This window comes from Saccostrea echinata, unplaced genomic scaffold (genome assembly GCF_033153115.1).
Source record: "Saccostrea echinata isolate AGI-Se365-2 ecotype Australia unplaced genomic scaffold, CSIRO_AGI_Sech_v1 ptg000028l, whole genome shotgun sequence".
NCBI lineage: Eukaryota > Metazoa > Mollusca > Bivalvia > Ostreida > Ostreidae > Saccostrea > Saccostrea echinata.
Window position 1 is genome coordinate 489002 of NW_026889777.1, and position 17018 is coordinate 506019.

General features: G+C 33.9%; 1 protein-coding gene across 1 annotated transcript; it reads right to left on the bottom strand.

The window, feature by feature from the left end:
- Positions 1-10234: 10234 nt before the first annotated feature.
- Positions 10235-16768, bottom strand: LOC133193997 (plasma alpha-L-fucosidase-like). Its single transcript, XM_061329907.1, has 8 exons — positions 16410-16768; positions 14615-14721; positions 13985-14112; positions 13426-13559; positions 13090-13187; positions 12865-12997; positions 12546-12716; positions 10235-10995 (listed from the first exon to the last, which is right to left on the bottom strand). Exons 1-8 carry the CDS (start codon positions 16754-16756, stop codon positions 10752-10754), a joined length of 1362 nt encoding a protein of 453 aa, XP_061185891.1. The 5' UTR covers positions 16757-16768; the 3' UTR covers positions 10235-10751.
- Positions 16769-17018: the final 250 nt, after the last annotated feature.

Here is a 17018-nt window from a genome sequence, read left to right on the forward strand (position 1 = left end):
TTCTCCATGGCTTTAAAATATATTGTGAACTTAAACATGTTAAAGGAAATAATGAATTCAAAGCAAAATCTTTATCTCTCATTGGCACTTTGTTATAAGCATGTTTAACTGTAATCTGTACGGATATCTTACTGTTAAGGTAGTTCCAAATTTGTTTATGAAGATCTAGAGATAAGATAATCATAGCTCGCCTGAACAAAGTTGTGGTGGCTTATACATGTACATGTTCATGATATGTTATACCCTCTTCATCAATCAGCATCCAGATTAAATTTTTGAGGCCAGATTTGTCCCATATTGGTCATCTGTATACATGGTAAACCAGGGATCGACATTAACGGTTGTCCGATTGCCCGGGACAAGTAAATTCTCAGTTCGGGCAAGCGAAATTGTTGACTACTTGTCCGATCGGGCAAGTGAATTTTTCTCATACAAATATACATATTTATTTAGTTTACCTTAATTTATAAATAAAACAATAAATTGAACACTTGATTTCTGCCACGGACCTGACTGACAATGTTTTTGCATTCGGAATTCCTTGGTAGCGTTTCTGGATTATACCACTCATTTTAAAAATCGGGTTCATTATTTTCTTTTGTAGTAAATACGCTCTACGTCTAACAAAATTTTGTTAACTTCTTATTAGGAATTTATTTATTCAAGCATAGCATATAAGTACAGTGTAACACGATGTATCCTGATCAAGATAAGATGTATGTTTTGTAGCAACTATCTTCCTTAAGCGTTGCTTCACAGTTATCTCTCAAAGCACAATCACAAAAGGATCCTACCGAAAATAATTTTAAAAAATAGGAATTTTATGAAAAGGAAACTGAGGGTTATTGTTGCATGGCAGAGTGTGTTAGCAGGTTAAATTTACAAGCACAGTGGTATTCATTTATGTACAAATGCAGCATGTATCGACATTTTTCAGGTAGCTCAACTTGCCAAATTGACAGTAGTGTACTTGGTCACATTTTTTCTTACCATAACGTTTACAGTAATTAATAATTTTCTTTTTATCTTCTTTCCTTATTTTGGACAACCAAGTTTTGCATTCGGACAAGTCAAAGTTTGAGATCACTTGCCCGAAGGGCAAGTTAATCTGAAAGTTAATGTCTATCCCTGTAAACATGGTATAGTCTTGAAAAATCTTGAAAACAACAGGAAAAATGATGTGGAAAAAAGGGTTGGATAAATTTTTATTGAATTATCCTTATTATTCTTATTCTCAAAAGGGAGTCAAACTTTTCAGTATACAATTAATAACCCCTTATGAGGTCATTTTGGTGTCAGTAAGAAACCACGGGATGACCCATGAGTTGGCCTGACTCAGGCCAATGGCTGAGTTCAGGTCAGGTCACCAAATGAGTCAGGCTAATTAATGCACATCTATGAGTAAAAAGATTTTCAAAACATTTTTCAATAAATGACCAACTTAGCCCCACCCTGAGGGCCAAGAATTTCAAATTTTGGAAGAGGCCAGGCTATGTGTTTGTTATAATCAATGTATTAAATGGTTTGTAACTTGTGAGGGAGAAAACTGTGATGGAACAGATCAGGATTTGAACCTAGGCCCCCCGCATCTCCAGTTTGGTGTTCTACACTGAGCTATCTGGCCACTGGCTATTAAACTGGCCTAATCTCCACATTCCTCCCTCCTTAAAGGTCTTTGAGCCTGAAGACACCAACCCAGGCTTGTCCTTTGCAAGTCTTTCACCAGTCACATCCTGGTCATGGCACCAAATGTTACTGGCGAGGGAGAAAAATCATATACACCAGCGATCAAGCCTGCCTAACCGCCACAGGTTTATGATGCTGCCTCATGTCCATAAATAAATAAGATTTTCAATTGTAATTTTAATTATTGCAATTTTAGCTCACCTCAACGAAGGTTAGGCAGATAATATAATACCGTCGGTGTCAAGATTTCAGATGCTGCAATTTCAGCTAAAGAATGACCAGGTTAATGTTTTTGGAGCAGGTTCAAGTTTTTAGCTCACCTGAGCTGAAAGCTTAAGTGAGCTTTTCTGATCACCTGTTATCCAACATCCATCCATCTGTCTGTAAACTTTTCACATTTTCAACTTCTTCTCAAGAATCACGGGGCCAATTTTAACCAAGGTTGGTACAAAGCATCGCTGGGTGAAGGGGATTCTAAATTATTAAAATGAAGGGCCAAGCCTCTTTCAAGAGGAGATAATCAAGAAAAAGCAAATATAGGGTGGGGTCATTAATTTCTCAAGAACAACTGGACCAGAACAGATGAAGCTTATGTGGAAGCTTCCCAAGGTAGTGTAGAATCTAAATTGTTCAAATCATGGCCCCCGGGGATAGGGTGGGGGCACACTAGGGAATCAAAGTTTTATATTGAAATAATCTTCTTCTCTAGAACCACTGGCCCAAGAAAACTGAAACTTATGTGGAAGCTTCCTAAGGTACATGTAATGCAGATTTTAAATTGTTCAGATCATAGTCCCTGGGGTAGGATGGGGCCACAATAGGGGATCAAATTTTTACATTGAGTTACATAGGAAAAATTCTTTAAAATTCTTCTTTTCCTAAACCACTTGGCCACAAGAGACTGAACTCATATTAAAGCTTCCTGAGGTAGTGTTAATTCTACATTGTTCAAATCATGGGCCCTAGGGTAGGGCAAGGCCACATTAGGGGTTTACACTGAAATACATAATTATGAAAAAATTCTTTAAACATCTTCTCAAGAACCAATGGGCCAGAAGAGATTGAACTTAAGTGATCGAAGCTTCCTAAGGTAGTGTATACTAGATTCTGAATTGTTCAGATTATGGCCTCTGGGGGTAGGGTGGGGCCACAATAAGGGATCAAAGTTTTACATTGAAGTACATAAGAAATATTCAGTTTTCTTTATTTTTATGGATTCCAAAATAAGAAATGATGAAATTTAAAATATTTATTAGGCAAAACCATGCAGTTACACAAAGTAGAAAAAAAATATAAATGAACTTGTGGTATTTCCCAATTGCAAACAGATTCACAACAACAGTGTATAAAAAGATAGAGAGATTTATATTTAGATAAAAATAAAGTCTACATAAAAATAGTTACACTCTATCACATTCAAGCATTTTTTATGACGTTTTGGAATAATGTTGTCATAAATAATGGAATGTTTTGAATATTATGCAAACACTTGTCATGCATATCACTTAAAAAAGCTGATAAATCATGATACAAAAACACTGATGTTAGAGAGGTTAAGCAGATGACCGTGTACGTCTACGTGTACGTGTAGCTAGGGAAATCCCCTAATTTACTGCGATTTACGTCATCAGTTTTGCATACCGCGTAATTCTACAAGTTGTACACAACATGTAGATTCATAAGTACACGGAGGTAAGAACGTGTAGCTTCTTAAACTCAAATTATAGAATATATATTTTTCAGGCGGTGTTTGTTGTGATGTTGAGAGTTTATTATGTACATTTATGTATCTCCTTTAATCAAAGTCATAGAATTATTTGATACAAAAGGATTGTAAATTGACTTGTTGAAATGACGTTTTACACGTACCGGTACACGTACAGTTTGTTAAACAGAACGTGATGTTAGTTACGCGTACTTGTAAAAACACTTCTAGGTTTACACGTACACGTAGACGTACACAGTCAAATGCTTAACCTCTCAAAATTATCTTGTAATGTTATAAATATTGCTTATAAATTCATCTGTAATAAACCTTGGCCTTTGACCTTCAAGTTAAGGTATTCATTAGCAAGGGGGAGTTCAACAAACCACCATCTTCTATGATTACTGCCGTGTAATTGACCTAATTTAAAAAATCTCTGTACATGTTCTGAAAACAAAAGACATTTTGTACAGGGTAAAATTTTGTGATTTCAACATTACAACTTTTTTTTTCCCAGAAGTTCAAAAATTCAAAATTGTGTTGGTCTGTTGTTTATTACTGGACTGACATTGAGATAAATTTAACAAAACTCTACTCATTGCAAAATTTGGAAAAATTTCTCCCATGCAAACATTAGAGAGGTTAAGCAGATGACCGTGTACGTCTACGTGTACGTGTAGCTAGGGAAATCCCCTAATTTACTGTGATTTACGTCATCGGTTTTGCATAGCGCGTAATTATACAAGTTGTACACAACGTGTAGATTCATATGTACCAGGTACACGTAGGAAAGAAAGTGTAGCTTCTTAAACCCAAATTATAGAATATATATTTTTCAGGCGGTGTTTGTTGTGATGATGAGAGTTTATTACGTACATCTCTGTATTTTTTTAATATATTCGATCAGTGCATATTATCTATTCAAGATATATTACTAAAGTCAGGTACTCTTCACACAATTGCTCCGAAGAAAATAGTTCCATTCATGATTAGTAGATACAACATTACAACAAATGTTAAGAATAATGATGTATATTTAATACGTTAAAGAAAACAAAATTAACGTAAAAAGATTTTAAGAAAATCACTTTTCCCCAGAAAAGGAAATAAAAAGTTTTCATATTCCTACGCTCTCTGCCTCCTCAGTCTTTTTCACGAAAATATATAGGTCATCCTTCGATTGATAGTGATAAATCTTTTCACCAATTATATAACTGTCATGATTATTGTTCGTTAATTGCCGTATATTTTCTTTTGAGTGAGAATGTTAATCATTAACTGTGTGTGTTTTTTTTTCTTCTCTTTTTTTAAATAATGGAATGGTTATTATGGTTAAACACCTGCAATCGTAACTTCTCGGCAAAGCAACGTGATTTGCCGAGCTCGTCGGAAAGGATCTTCGCACGTGTGTAAACCTAGTCTATTTGGTCTTGCAAGCACAGGTATGTGCACCGTTCGCTAGTGACGCTTAGATCATGTAGACTGGGTATCAGTATTTGCTACGGACATGAAGAGGAACTATACACCAGTTTCATAACAAGTGCAGGTTTTTTACTCAAGCCCTAGACTGGGCTAGAGGGACTGAGTTATCTAAAACGATGCTAGGTCATTGATCTACTCAGTTTAAAAACACGAAAATATACTATTTTTGTAATTAAAAACATTTCTAGAAACAAAAATGAAGTTTATCTTCAAAACGTCTCTATATTCAAAATCTATATAAAGTGTTAAATGTCGGATTTTATTCCATGACGAAGGAATGTTCACAGCCCCAACCGATCTTGCGCTTTCCTTTGCGTTTAACAAGGGCCGTCAATGCATCTCTAGACGAGTTCATTGATTACTCTTGTTGACCCATCTTTAACATATGCCTATACTTTGAGTAATAGTACTTTAATAGCACAAAATTAAAAAATAAATTAAAATCTATCCTTGATAGATCTATAGTTTTGCTATTTAAAAAAATGGGCTATCTTTGATCTTTGCTTGGACTTGTTTCGAATTTTTACAGAAGATTCTATCATTGGAAAGTTAGATGGTACACATGTAGCACAGGCCCATAGTACGCGGGATTATTTTGGAGCCCCCCCCCCCCCCCTCACTTTGAAAACGTTGCTACAGGCCTGTAACATGCTATTTGGATTAAATATTCCTGAAAATGAGTGAGCTGTTAAATACATCTTTAAAATTATACGGTTAATTATATTTAGTCTATGTTCTATGTGAAATTAAAACTATTTTTTTAGGCATCTGCAACGTTGTGATAATAAAAGTCACTACACGCATGTAACGTTATATATGTACATGCAGTTTCCTTAGTACATGCATATTTTATTCAACAAAAGATGTTGAAACTCAGTAGCCTAAATATTATGTCATTTTAGGATATTTATGGCCATTGTATAGTTGACTTTCTACAGCTTGAGTATCTCTGACGTTTTATCAGTAAATAGTTTTTTTTTTTAATTAGAAATCATCTGAGCACAATGAAAATTCGAATAAATTAAAAGCCGAATATCTTGGATATGGGGTAACCCATATCTATTCTTGTTTAATCAAAGCCATAGAATTATTTGATACAAATGGATTGTAAAGTGACTTGCTGAATTGAAGTTTTACATGTACCGCTACACGTACAGATTGTTAAACAGAACACGATGTTAGTTACGTGTACTTGTAAAAACACTTCTAGATTTACACGTACACGTAGACGCACACGGTCAAATGCTTAACCTCTCTATTGACACATGTATGTGGCTGAAAAGTCCACAGGTGCTCTTTACTTATAGTTTCCACAATATTCTGCCAAAAATTTAGGCATGTACATGCATGATACACATACATGCCTAATTATGCACGATAGGTTTAACACAGTTTGACGTACAGTATATACATACATGGCCATATGGATTTCTCTTTGGATTTGTGCAGATCTATGCAGAAAAAAAATCAAATTAAAATGTAAATCAGTAATAATTATGTTTTACATAGAAGACATCATCTATACTTTATAAATAGCGCGTAATTATACAAGTTGTACACAACGTGTAGATTCATATGTACCAGGTACACGTAGGAAAGAAAGTGTAGCTTCTTAAACCCAAATTATAGAATATATATTTTTCAGGCGGTGTTTGTTGTGATGATGAGAGTTTATTACGTACATCTCTGTATTTTTTTTAATCAAAGCCATAGAATTATTTGATACAAATGGATTGTAAAGTGACTTGCTGAATTGAAGTTTTACATGTACCGCTACACGTACAGATTGTTAAACAGAACACGATGTTAGTTACGTGTACTTGTAAAAACACTTCTAGATTTACACGTACACGTAGACGCACACGGTCAAATGCTTAACCTCTCTATTGACACATGTATGTGGCTGAAAAGTCCACAGGTGCTCTTTACTTATAGTTTCCACAATATTCTGCCAAAAATTTAGGCATGTACATGCATGATACACATACATGCCTAATTATGCACGATAGGTTTAACACAGTTTGACGTACAGTATATACATACATGGCCATATGGATTTCTCTTTGGATTTGTGCAGATCTATGCAGAAAAAAAATCAAATTAAAATGTAAATCAGTAATAATTATGTTTTACATAGAAGACATCATCTATACTTTATAAATATCTTTGAACAAGAATAGATATGGGTTACCCCATATCCAAGATATTCGGCTTTTAATTTATTCGAATTTTCATTGTGCTCAGATGATTTCTAATTAAAAAAAAAAACTATTTACTGATAAAACGTCAGAGATACTCAAGCTGTAGAAAGTCAACTATACAATGGCCATAAATATCCTAAAATGACATAATATTTAGGCTACTGAGTTTCAACATCTTTTGTTGAATAAAATATGCATGTACTAAGGAAACTGCATGTACATATATAACGTTACATGCGTGTAGTGACTTTTATTATCACAACGTTGCAGATGCCTAAAAAAATAGTTTTAATTTCACATAGAACATAGACTAAATATAATTAACCGTATAATTTTAAAGATGTATTTAACAGCTCACTCATTTTCAGGAATATTTAATCCAAATAGCATGTTACAGGCCTGTAGCAACGTTTTCAAAGTGAGGGGGGGGGGGGCTCCAAAATAATCCCGCGTACTATGGGCCTGTGCTACATGTGTACCATCTAACTTTCCAATGATAGAATCTTCTGTAAAAATTCGAAACAAGTCCAAGCAAAGATCAAAGATAGCCCATTTTTTTAAATAGCAAAACTATAGATCTATCAAGGATAGATTTTAATTTATTTTTTAATTTTGTGCTATTAAAGTACTATTACTCAAAGTATAGGCATATGTTAAAGATGGGTCAACAAGAGTAATCAATGAACTCGTCTAGAGATGCATTGACGGCCCTTGTTAAACGCAAAGGAAAGCGCAAGATCGGTTGGGGCTGTGAACATTCCTTCGTCATGGAATAAAATCCGACATTTAACACTTTATATAGATTTTGAATATAGAGACGTTTTGAAGATAAACTTCATTTTTGTTTCTAGAAATGTTTTTAATTACAAAAATAGTATATTTTCGTGTTTTTAAACTGAGTAGATCAATGACCTAGCATCGTTTTAGATAACTCAGTCCCTCTAGCCCAGTCTAGGGCTTGAGTAAAAAACCTGCACTTGTTATGAAACTGGTGTATAGTTCCTCTTCATGTCCGTAGCAAATACTGATACCCAGTCTACATGATCTAAGCGTCACTAGCGAACGGTGCACATACCTGTGCTTGCAAGACCAAATAGACTAGGTTTACACACGTGCGAAGATCCTTTCCGACGAGCTCGGCAAATCACGTTGCTTTGCCGAGAAGTTACGATTGCAGGTGTTTAACCATAATAACCATTCCATTATTTAAAAAAAGAGAAGAAAAAAAAACACACACAGTTAATGATTAACATTCTCACTCAAAAGAAAATATACGGCAATTAACGAACAATAATCATGACAGTTATATAATTGGTGAAAAGATTTATCACTATCAATCGAAGGATGACCTATATATTTTCGTGAAAAAGACTGAGGAGGCAGAGAGCGTAGGAATATGAAAACTTTTTATTTCCTTTTCTGGGGAAAAGTGATTTTCTTAAAATCTTTTTACGTTAATTTTGTTTTCTTTAACGTATTAAATATACATCATTATTCTTAACATTTGTTGTAATGTTGTATCTACTAATCATGAATGGAACTATTTTCTTCGGAGCAATTGTGTGAAGAGTACCTGACTTTAGTAATATATCTTGAATAGATAATATGCACTGATCGAATATATTAAAAATACACAGAAAATTCTATGACTTCAATCATTTCTTTGATGGCATTCATGTAATGACATCAAAAATAAAAGTACACTGTATATATACTAAAAAATATTACATTATGAAATTTGTGTCAAATAAAATCTAAATATGGCTACAGAGGTACATGTAACATAAAATGATTGTCCCCCTTGTTATATGACGTACAGATTCTCAAATGCAATATGTCATCATTGATTTTTGAACTTTTTTGTATGTTTATCTCTTTTCTCTTAGGAAGTATTTTTAAGAGTTACAGAAATGATAAACAATAAAAGCATCACAATATCCCTCAGCAGCTTTGCAACAAAGAGGACATAAAATCTCAACTACTTAACATATATATATCATTCACAAAACAGGACAGATAGCAAATAAAATTTTAATAAGAATTAAATCATGCCAAAGCATTGTTTTGATATGAAAAACAAAAATGTGTATACAGATATATCAATTTCTTTAAGCAGTGATTGCATTAAAATTGAGCAAATAATTGGGGCTTTTTTAAATACATTTTTAATAATTCAAATTTATACATGTGTATTTGTAGAAGATTCTACAGTACAGCACAAAGAGCATCTTCATTCAAGAATAAGAAGGCATCGTATAATTTCCACATTTATATTCTACAGTTAACACTTTACAATCTATGTATCTCATTCTAAATATGATCTTTTTAAGCACTGAATTGTAAATTTTGGACGTTCATCATGTCATAATAGGGACGGCTGTGCTGGCAAATTGAATAATGCAGTCATCCTTGTTATGACACGATGAACATCCAAAATTTGAAATTCATTGCGTATATAGTTACATTTTTAAATTTCATGGTAGATTGATAAAATATCGGTTCTTTGAATATGCATGTCTTTAAAATGATATCGATCTTGTTTATGGTAAGTTTATACTGAAGGAGCAGCCGTAACTGTTCAACATGAGCATGAAATTTGATTTTTGTTTATGTTACACTTGAAAAGAGTTCAACATTTGTGACTTAATTTTTGACATCCCTGTGTGTGTAATGGTATTATAAATGCTGTAGCTTTGAACACACTTTTAAAAGAAAAACATATTATATTGAATGTATATATTTTTCTAGTGTATATCATACACAATATAAAAAGTATGAGTAATATAAAATGGAATACAATAGAAATACCTTTGATGGTATCATAAAATTATATGTTTACATTTCATAAGTTTATTTCTCTACTGTGTACTTAAATTATTAGGATCCATTTTCATTAATACCTTATGCACTGTCTATGTGCATTAATCTTTAATATAAACTCAAGATTATCAATGAGCATGGCCAAAATATGGTACTACAACTAGATCATGTAGATATGATGGATGTAAACAATCTTATTTTGTGCCAGATCATAATTGCACCATCTTGCCCATTAGTATCTTCTAATTTTTGAATACACTAATGAATACACATACAATAATTTACATGAAAGAATGTTCTTCATGAAACCTTAAAATATACATACATGTATGTGGCTTGTATCATTAATACAAATATTATTTGAAGTGTTAATTTTCTTTTTAATGAAGAAAAACTAGACTAAGAAAAAAACACAGAAAAATAAATAAATGCACAAATATATTTTCAATTTCTAAAATTAATTGTTTCCATAGAGATAATTTGATCTCACGGCAAACAAATGACACTCATTGTCTCTAGATGTCTAGGTGAGCATATCAACCTCTACATGTATATCATATAAGTACTAGCCATTTGTCATAAAAATTCTTAATATTTAGATCCTTAATGTCTCTTCTAAAAACTGAATTAATTTCAACATAACTGCATATGACCATGCTGACAACTTAAATGTAAAAAAAAAAAAAGTGATTTTGTTGCTTAGTATATTTACTGGCCCAAAAATAGAATATTAACTTTTTCTTGACAAAACTACTGGTAATATAAATTAAAATTTATTATTTTACAAGAAGTATTTTGCTTTAACATGTTCAAAAAGAAAAAAGCATATAATCACCTGAGCTAATTTGTATCAATTCCTATTTAAGTGTTATTTTCAAAGCCCAGGCCCACTGACAAGGCATTTTACGTATATTGAGGACGGGGAATAAAACTCGAAGTCCATGAGCCTCCTGGAAAAAGTACATCACTGCATCTGACCCCAGCAGAGTCACTGCAGAGACAGGAATATCCTTCAGTGACCCCAATAAGACTTCATTACTTAACGGCCAATCCAGCAACAAAGAGTAAATCACTTTCTTGTCTCCCTTTGATGCTGTGTACCTATGAAAATTAGAAATCACACTACAGCTAAGCTACAAATTAAAAAAAAAAATAAAATAAATAAAAGTAAAACAGTCCATTAAAAGAAGGCCAATTGCCCAAAAAGGTCACCAAACACATCTCTCTCTCTCTCTCTCTCTCTCTCTCTCTCTTTAATATGAATTATATGCCATGAAACCTTTTCTTGTGGTTACAAATGGCCCTTTGTGGCCTTGGAATGCCACAGTTTCTACTTTTTGCAATGATAAAGGGGCATAACTCTAACCACTAAAACTAAAGCTTCATACCAATGAAAAGACAGCTGCTGTCATGTCATATTAAAATTCAGTCCACTCATCAGAAGTTGCTATTGTCTGCCAAAGATTTAATTGCATAATCTGCCAAGGATTTGAGGAAAGTGTTACAGAATAAAAATCCTTGGCTTGCAAATATATGAAAAGAACTCAAGACATCAAATCCAATCAAAAATAATTTTTTGTGTATGGATATCAATAACCCCTTATAAAACCTCTGCATTAGCTAATGCTCTTGGACATATTTTCCTGAGCTTTGACCTCATTGTTAGTCCTTGATCTTATATAATTCCCTGATCTTCACTTTACTAATGACCAAGTGTTAAGTTTCCAGCGCATAAGGTACAAATGAAATACTGCCAAAGTTTTTGGTCAAGAAAAATAAAAAAAAAAATTTAAAGATGCTATGTCGCAAAGTATTTTCTATCCCGGCATGGGAACAAAAAAGAGGGGAAAACTTGGTATGTACTTTTAATGCAACAATTGGTGAATATTATACAATTAATTACATGTACCCCTTATGAGGTCAACATGGTGAAATAAGGACCTGAGACCTGGCCCACGAGGTGACCTGACCTGACCGAGGCCGCGTAGCGGTCGAGGTCAGGTCACGTCAGCGAGTGGGCCAGGTGGAGGGTCCTTATTTCACCATGTTGATCTCATAAGGGGTAATCAATTGTTTTATTATACCGATATAAGTTAAGACAATTTTTGTAGGCTTAATTACTAAAATAATAAATCAATTGTGTATTAGACTTATGAATGTTATTATCAGTGTTTCATCGGGATCGGGATTCGCTAGTGAAGTTGTTAACTTTTCGCCTGCAAGTCTTGTAAGTTTTTGCACCGCCGATTTATTAAAACACTCTGTGATTGTCAGTAACAGTACGATGACAATCTGGCGCAGACTTTTACTGTACAAAAGAGCCAAGTCTGCATTCGTTGAATTTGACATTGTAACGAAAGTTTCAATGAAAACGATAAATTTTTTATTAAGCATCTATTTTAGGACAATTATATTCCGTATCATAAAGAGACAATACATATTTTTATAACGGCATCTTTTGTAATGAACAGTCTTTACTGTATGCATAAATTTTTAAATTTGAATGGAATTTAGATTAACAGATCTGCATTTTTAGCTGTCATTAATTATAATGACTGGGTCATTATACCCCATGTGCAATGATTCCTAGGTCATTATTGCTGTAAATGGTACTTTTTGGAGTCATTATTGAGTTTTCTTAGAAAGCCTACCATACTCTGTTGGACTCTGTGTCATTTTGATGAGTCCAAGGTGTTGTTTTATAAATAGCTTCTCCATTCACTTTCAACCATGACCCCAGCTGACGGAATCTCTCCTCGTAGATTGGGGCAAAGGTCCCCCAAGCTGTTGGTCCAACATTGATCAGAATGTTCCCACCAAAGCTAATAAAATAATCAGGTTTATATTTTTAAGACCATGCAATGAAAAGCTGTTAGTCTAGAACTCCTTTCATGAAGAGAAATGTTTTAAATGACCACTATATATTCTAATTTCCATATCTACAGTGTTTCTGGCTTTAAATCACTTTACCTTATGGTGTAAATCACTTCCTCCAAGAGTTCTTCTATGGAGTAATACTGACTCAGGTCAGCATTTCTTCTGAATCCCCATGAACCTCTGTCTATCGTCATGGCATTGACCCACTTATGTGGCATAACATGTCCTAAAAATACATTAATGGTCCAGGTTTATTGCCATGATTACAAGACGTATTTATCTAATTTAAAAATTAATTAGAAAAAATTCACTTCGTACCAGGATGAAAACGATCAGAACATGTCCACACCCCTCCATGTTTGCAGAAGCAGTCATATCCCCATCGATCATTCACAACAATGTTATCTTTGACAGGACTTAATTCAAAAAACAAAAAAAATGAAAAAAATGTGTATCAGATAACAACCAATACCAGGCCTCTTTCCATGTTTGTGTTAAACAGAACTTGATTGCATTGGTTTTCATTTTCTTTTTGACTGAACAGATGATGGCCCTTTCTTAAACTAGCCTCTCAAGTATATGTCATACTGACATATAACAAAGTGACAATGTAGCATATACATGTATGTGATATTGCACACATTAAGCCCATACCTTTCATTGAATAACCATGCAAGGAATATGGTGGAATTCCAGTACCAACTTGGGGCTAACCAGCAGGCATCATTCCATAGAAGATCTGGTTTGTACGTGTTGATTATCTCTTTAAGTTGAGGGTGGATATAATCCTATACAATACAATGTAGAATAATAAGACATGTACACTTTTCTTTATTAAATATATATACTTTGACTTCTATGATATTTATCTGTGCAAACCACGTGCTATCCCTCAGTTAGTGGCAAATTCCTATTGTAGAGAAAATGCATATGACTTTTTGACTTCTAACTATCATCTATAGGTAAGAAATTGGCAGGAGACTGAGAGGATCCATCATAATGATAACAGTTTTTTTTCCTGACCAAACATGAAGTCTGTCCAAAAAATTATCTGATAGACAGAGAGCAAGGTAGGAATGCAAACAGGTTAAAATCAAAAGTATTTGATCATAATATCAGTGCAAAACTACAGAAGAAAGGTGAAAATTAAGTTCCTCCTATAAAATTATTGCATAACACAGCTAGAGCACAAAAGTAATTTACAAGTACTTACTTTGACATATCTTTGAGTTGTAAAGTTATTCTTTTGGTCTGCCAGCCATATAGGATTGAACCACTCAATCATGGCATGGTAGATCCCGAACTTGATCCCTGTTCCCTTCAATGCCTCCTTCAAGGGACCTATAAATAGTTTTCAATCACAGAAATATACCAGCTTTGTAACATTTATCAATTAAATTAGGAAATATAGTCAAACCTTGTTATCTTGAACTCGGTGGGACCGAGAAAAAACTTCGACATATTCAAAGGTTCAAGATATTGAGAGTAAAATACTTACAGAAAAAGTGCTTAGGGACTTCCAAATCACTTTGACATATACATGTACATGGTATTCAAGATATCCATGTTTGAGATACCTAAGTGCAGTTGTACAATGTAGTACGACATGTATAATTGTTAATATTTTCATTTTTTATTTAGAAAATTACATTTAGTCATTAGTCTGGCCTTTTCCTTAATCTGTTAACATTTAATTACATACTTCAAAGACACCTATAACATGTTACAGCTAAGATTTGGAAATACATGTAGGGGCCATCAGTTTTACTGCATTGTATATGTTGTATGCCTGATCTGATACACAAAAGAGGCCCATTTAGACATAGCAAATTAAGACACTTACCTACAAGGTCTTGCTTCGGGCCAACATCTCGTGAATTCCACTGATATGTCACATTTGTTGGGTACATGCTAAACCCATCACAATGTTTGGAGGCTAGAGCAACATATCTAGTACAAAAAAAAGCTTGACCAATATGAGCAATGCATATGCAAATCCCTTTATATGTATAATATGAAGAAAAATGTTGCAATGTACATGTAAATGACTTGCTTTTTATGCCCCCGTAATCAAAGCTATATTCGGGGACATATAGTTTTTGCTTTGTCTGTCTGTTTATCTGTTTGTGCGCAAAAACTTTAATCCTGCCCATACCTTTGATTGGTTGGAGCTATGGCTTTCATATTTTACATATGTTTTCTTTGTGACAAGACTTTCCTTGGGTACCAATATTTTTGACCTCTTGACCTTGTTTGACCCACTTTCACAAAATGTTATGAAATTTTAACCTTAGCCATAACTTTTGAACGGTTGGTGCTAGGGCTTTAATACTTTGTGTGTGTATTCCTTGTGACAAAACCTTCCCCTTAATAAAAACAATTTTGACAGTTTGACCTTGACCTTTTGAGTTTGACCTCCTATTTAAAAACTTTAACCTTGGCCATAATCTTTGAATGGATATGGTGCTAGCACTTTCATACATGTACTTCAGTGTACTTCTTTTGACAAGACACTCCCTTGGACACCATTAATTTTGACTATTTAACCTTGACCTAGGAGTTTAACCTTCTTTTGCCAAACTTTAATCTTGTGCATAACTACGGACCAGTTATAGCTAGGGATTTCATCATGTTCATATTTCACAGGTGTATTCCTTGTGACAAGACCTTTCTTTGGGTACCAACAATTTTGATCTCTTAACCTTGGAGTTTGACTTGCATTTGAGAAACCTGAACCTTTGCCATGAGCTGCCATATAAGAGGAATCAGCGTTTCACAAACATATCTTGTTTTAAAAAATCTTTTTTTCATGTGCTTGCCTTACACAAATAATGAAACACCTTTAATTTACATCAGAAGCTTTGATGATAATCTAACAGCTTCACTATACTTTCAAAGCTCACTAGTCGTTGTTTATTACATTATTTTAATCTATAAACATAGACCTTTACATAAGTTTTAAACATAGAAAAGGAAGCCCCAGAGGACTTAGTCTGATTTATTGTTCATTCGTTAACTGATCAAAGATTAGTATCTCATAATATATTAGGCTACATGCAGATAATTTGCCACTGTTTCTTTTATTAGGTTAGGAAATTGACTGTACATTCAGATTGCGTTTTACTGAGCGGTCCACAAAAAAATTCTGTGTTGGACCGCTCACACTGTGAGCTGTTGGAATGTTGAGGAGATGTTGGATCACGATAATGCTTTTTAATATTTAATTTTTAATATTGATGCCTCAATATAGGCAGAATCAGCTATATCTTATTTGCATTTGTTGGTTTTCAACAGTTGACTGAATTTTAAATATTCAGCAGACCAGTGTGCTCTGGTGTGGGTAAACGAAAATTGCATAAAATTGTGTCAGTTTCATCATAAACATGGAAGCCACAGCAAAGTATGCCAGAGAAAAAGAAAACATTCTTTGACTGGGTTCTAGGCCAAAATGCTTTTTACTGAACCCTCAAACCAAACTGTTTGCTTTCGGCCTGATCGATGGCCTCAGGGAAACAGTTTTGTTCTTGGGTCCGAAAAAAATGCATGTAGCCCTTGAGCCCAGTAAATAGATGTATAATAATGTACTTACAAATGTACACTATATAAAAAACGCAAAAATACAAGAAAACCCATCTCACTTTACACCAGAGGCAACGATGATGTCCTTCCACTTATTGGCATCATAAAACTCAGCTCGGAATTGTTTAGCAAAGTCTGCATAAGTCCAGTTTGGTGGGTAAAATTTCTTCATGTATTCTACGACGTCCGCGTGCGGCTGACCTTTCCAGTACCACCAGAACCACTCACTGGTACATGAGGGAACCGAGTAAACCCCCCAATTTATGAACATCCCGATCTTAACATCGTCATACCACGCTGGTATTGGTCGAGAATCAATGCTCTCCCATGTTGGTTTATATTTTTGACAGTTTACAGCTGAAGCAACGACGAATACAAGTGCCAAGAGAAAACAAAGTTTCTTCATTTTCTTTTCTGTAGACATACCCTCACATGATCAGGTGTTGAATTATAAATGAAAGTTCCTAAAAAAAAAAAACTTTTGGGAAAATTTACCTTTCCCCGGCATTTTAAAATGATTTTATAAAAATTGCATTAGTCTTCACACCTTTTTATAAGCATTTTTAAAAATAATTTTGTACTATTTCATTATTGAAATTACATTCCTCATGTCTTAGTTTCCAGCAAAAAATATTCCTTCAACCCACAACGAACCCCATCAGTCACAT

Bases quoted from the DNA above. Each gene is read 5' to 3' on its own strand.
- LOC133193997 (XM_061329907.1), bottom strand. From the start codon at position 16,756: ATGAAGAAACTTTGTTTTCTCTTGGCACTTGTATTCGTCGTTGCTTCA. The intron at 14,722-16,409 runs GTGAGATGGGTT...TTTTTGTACTAG, and splicing joins ATCGTTGCCTCTGGTGTAAA to ATATGTTGCTCTAGCCTCCA. The intron at 12,717-12,864 runs GTAAAGTGATTT...TTATTTTATTAG, and splicing joins GAAGTGATTTACACCATAAG to CTTTGGTGGGAACATTCTGA.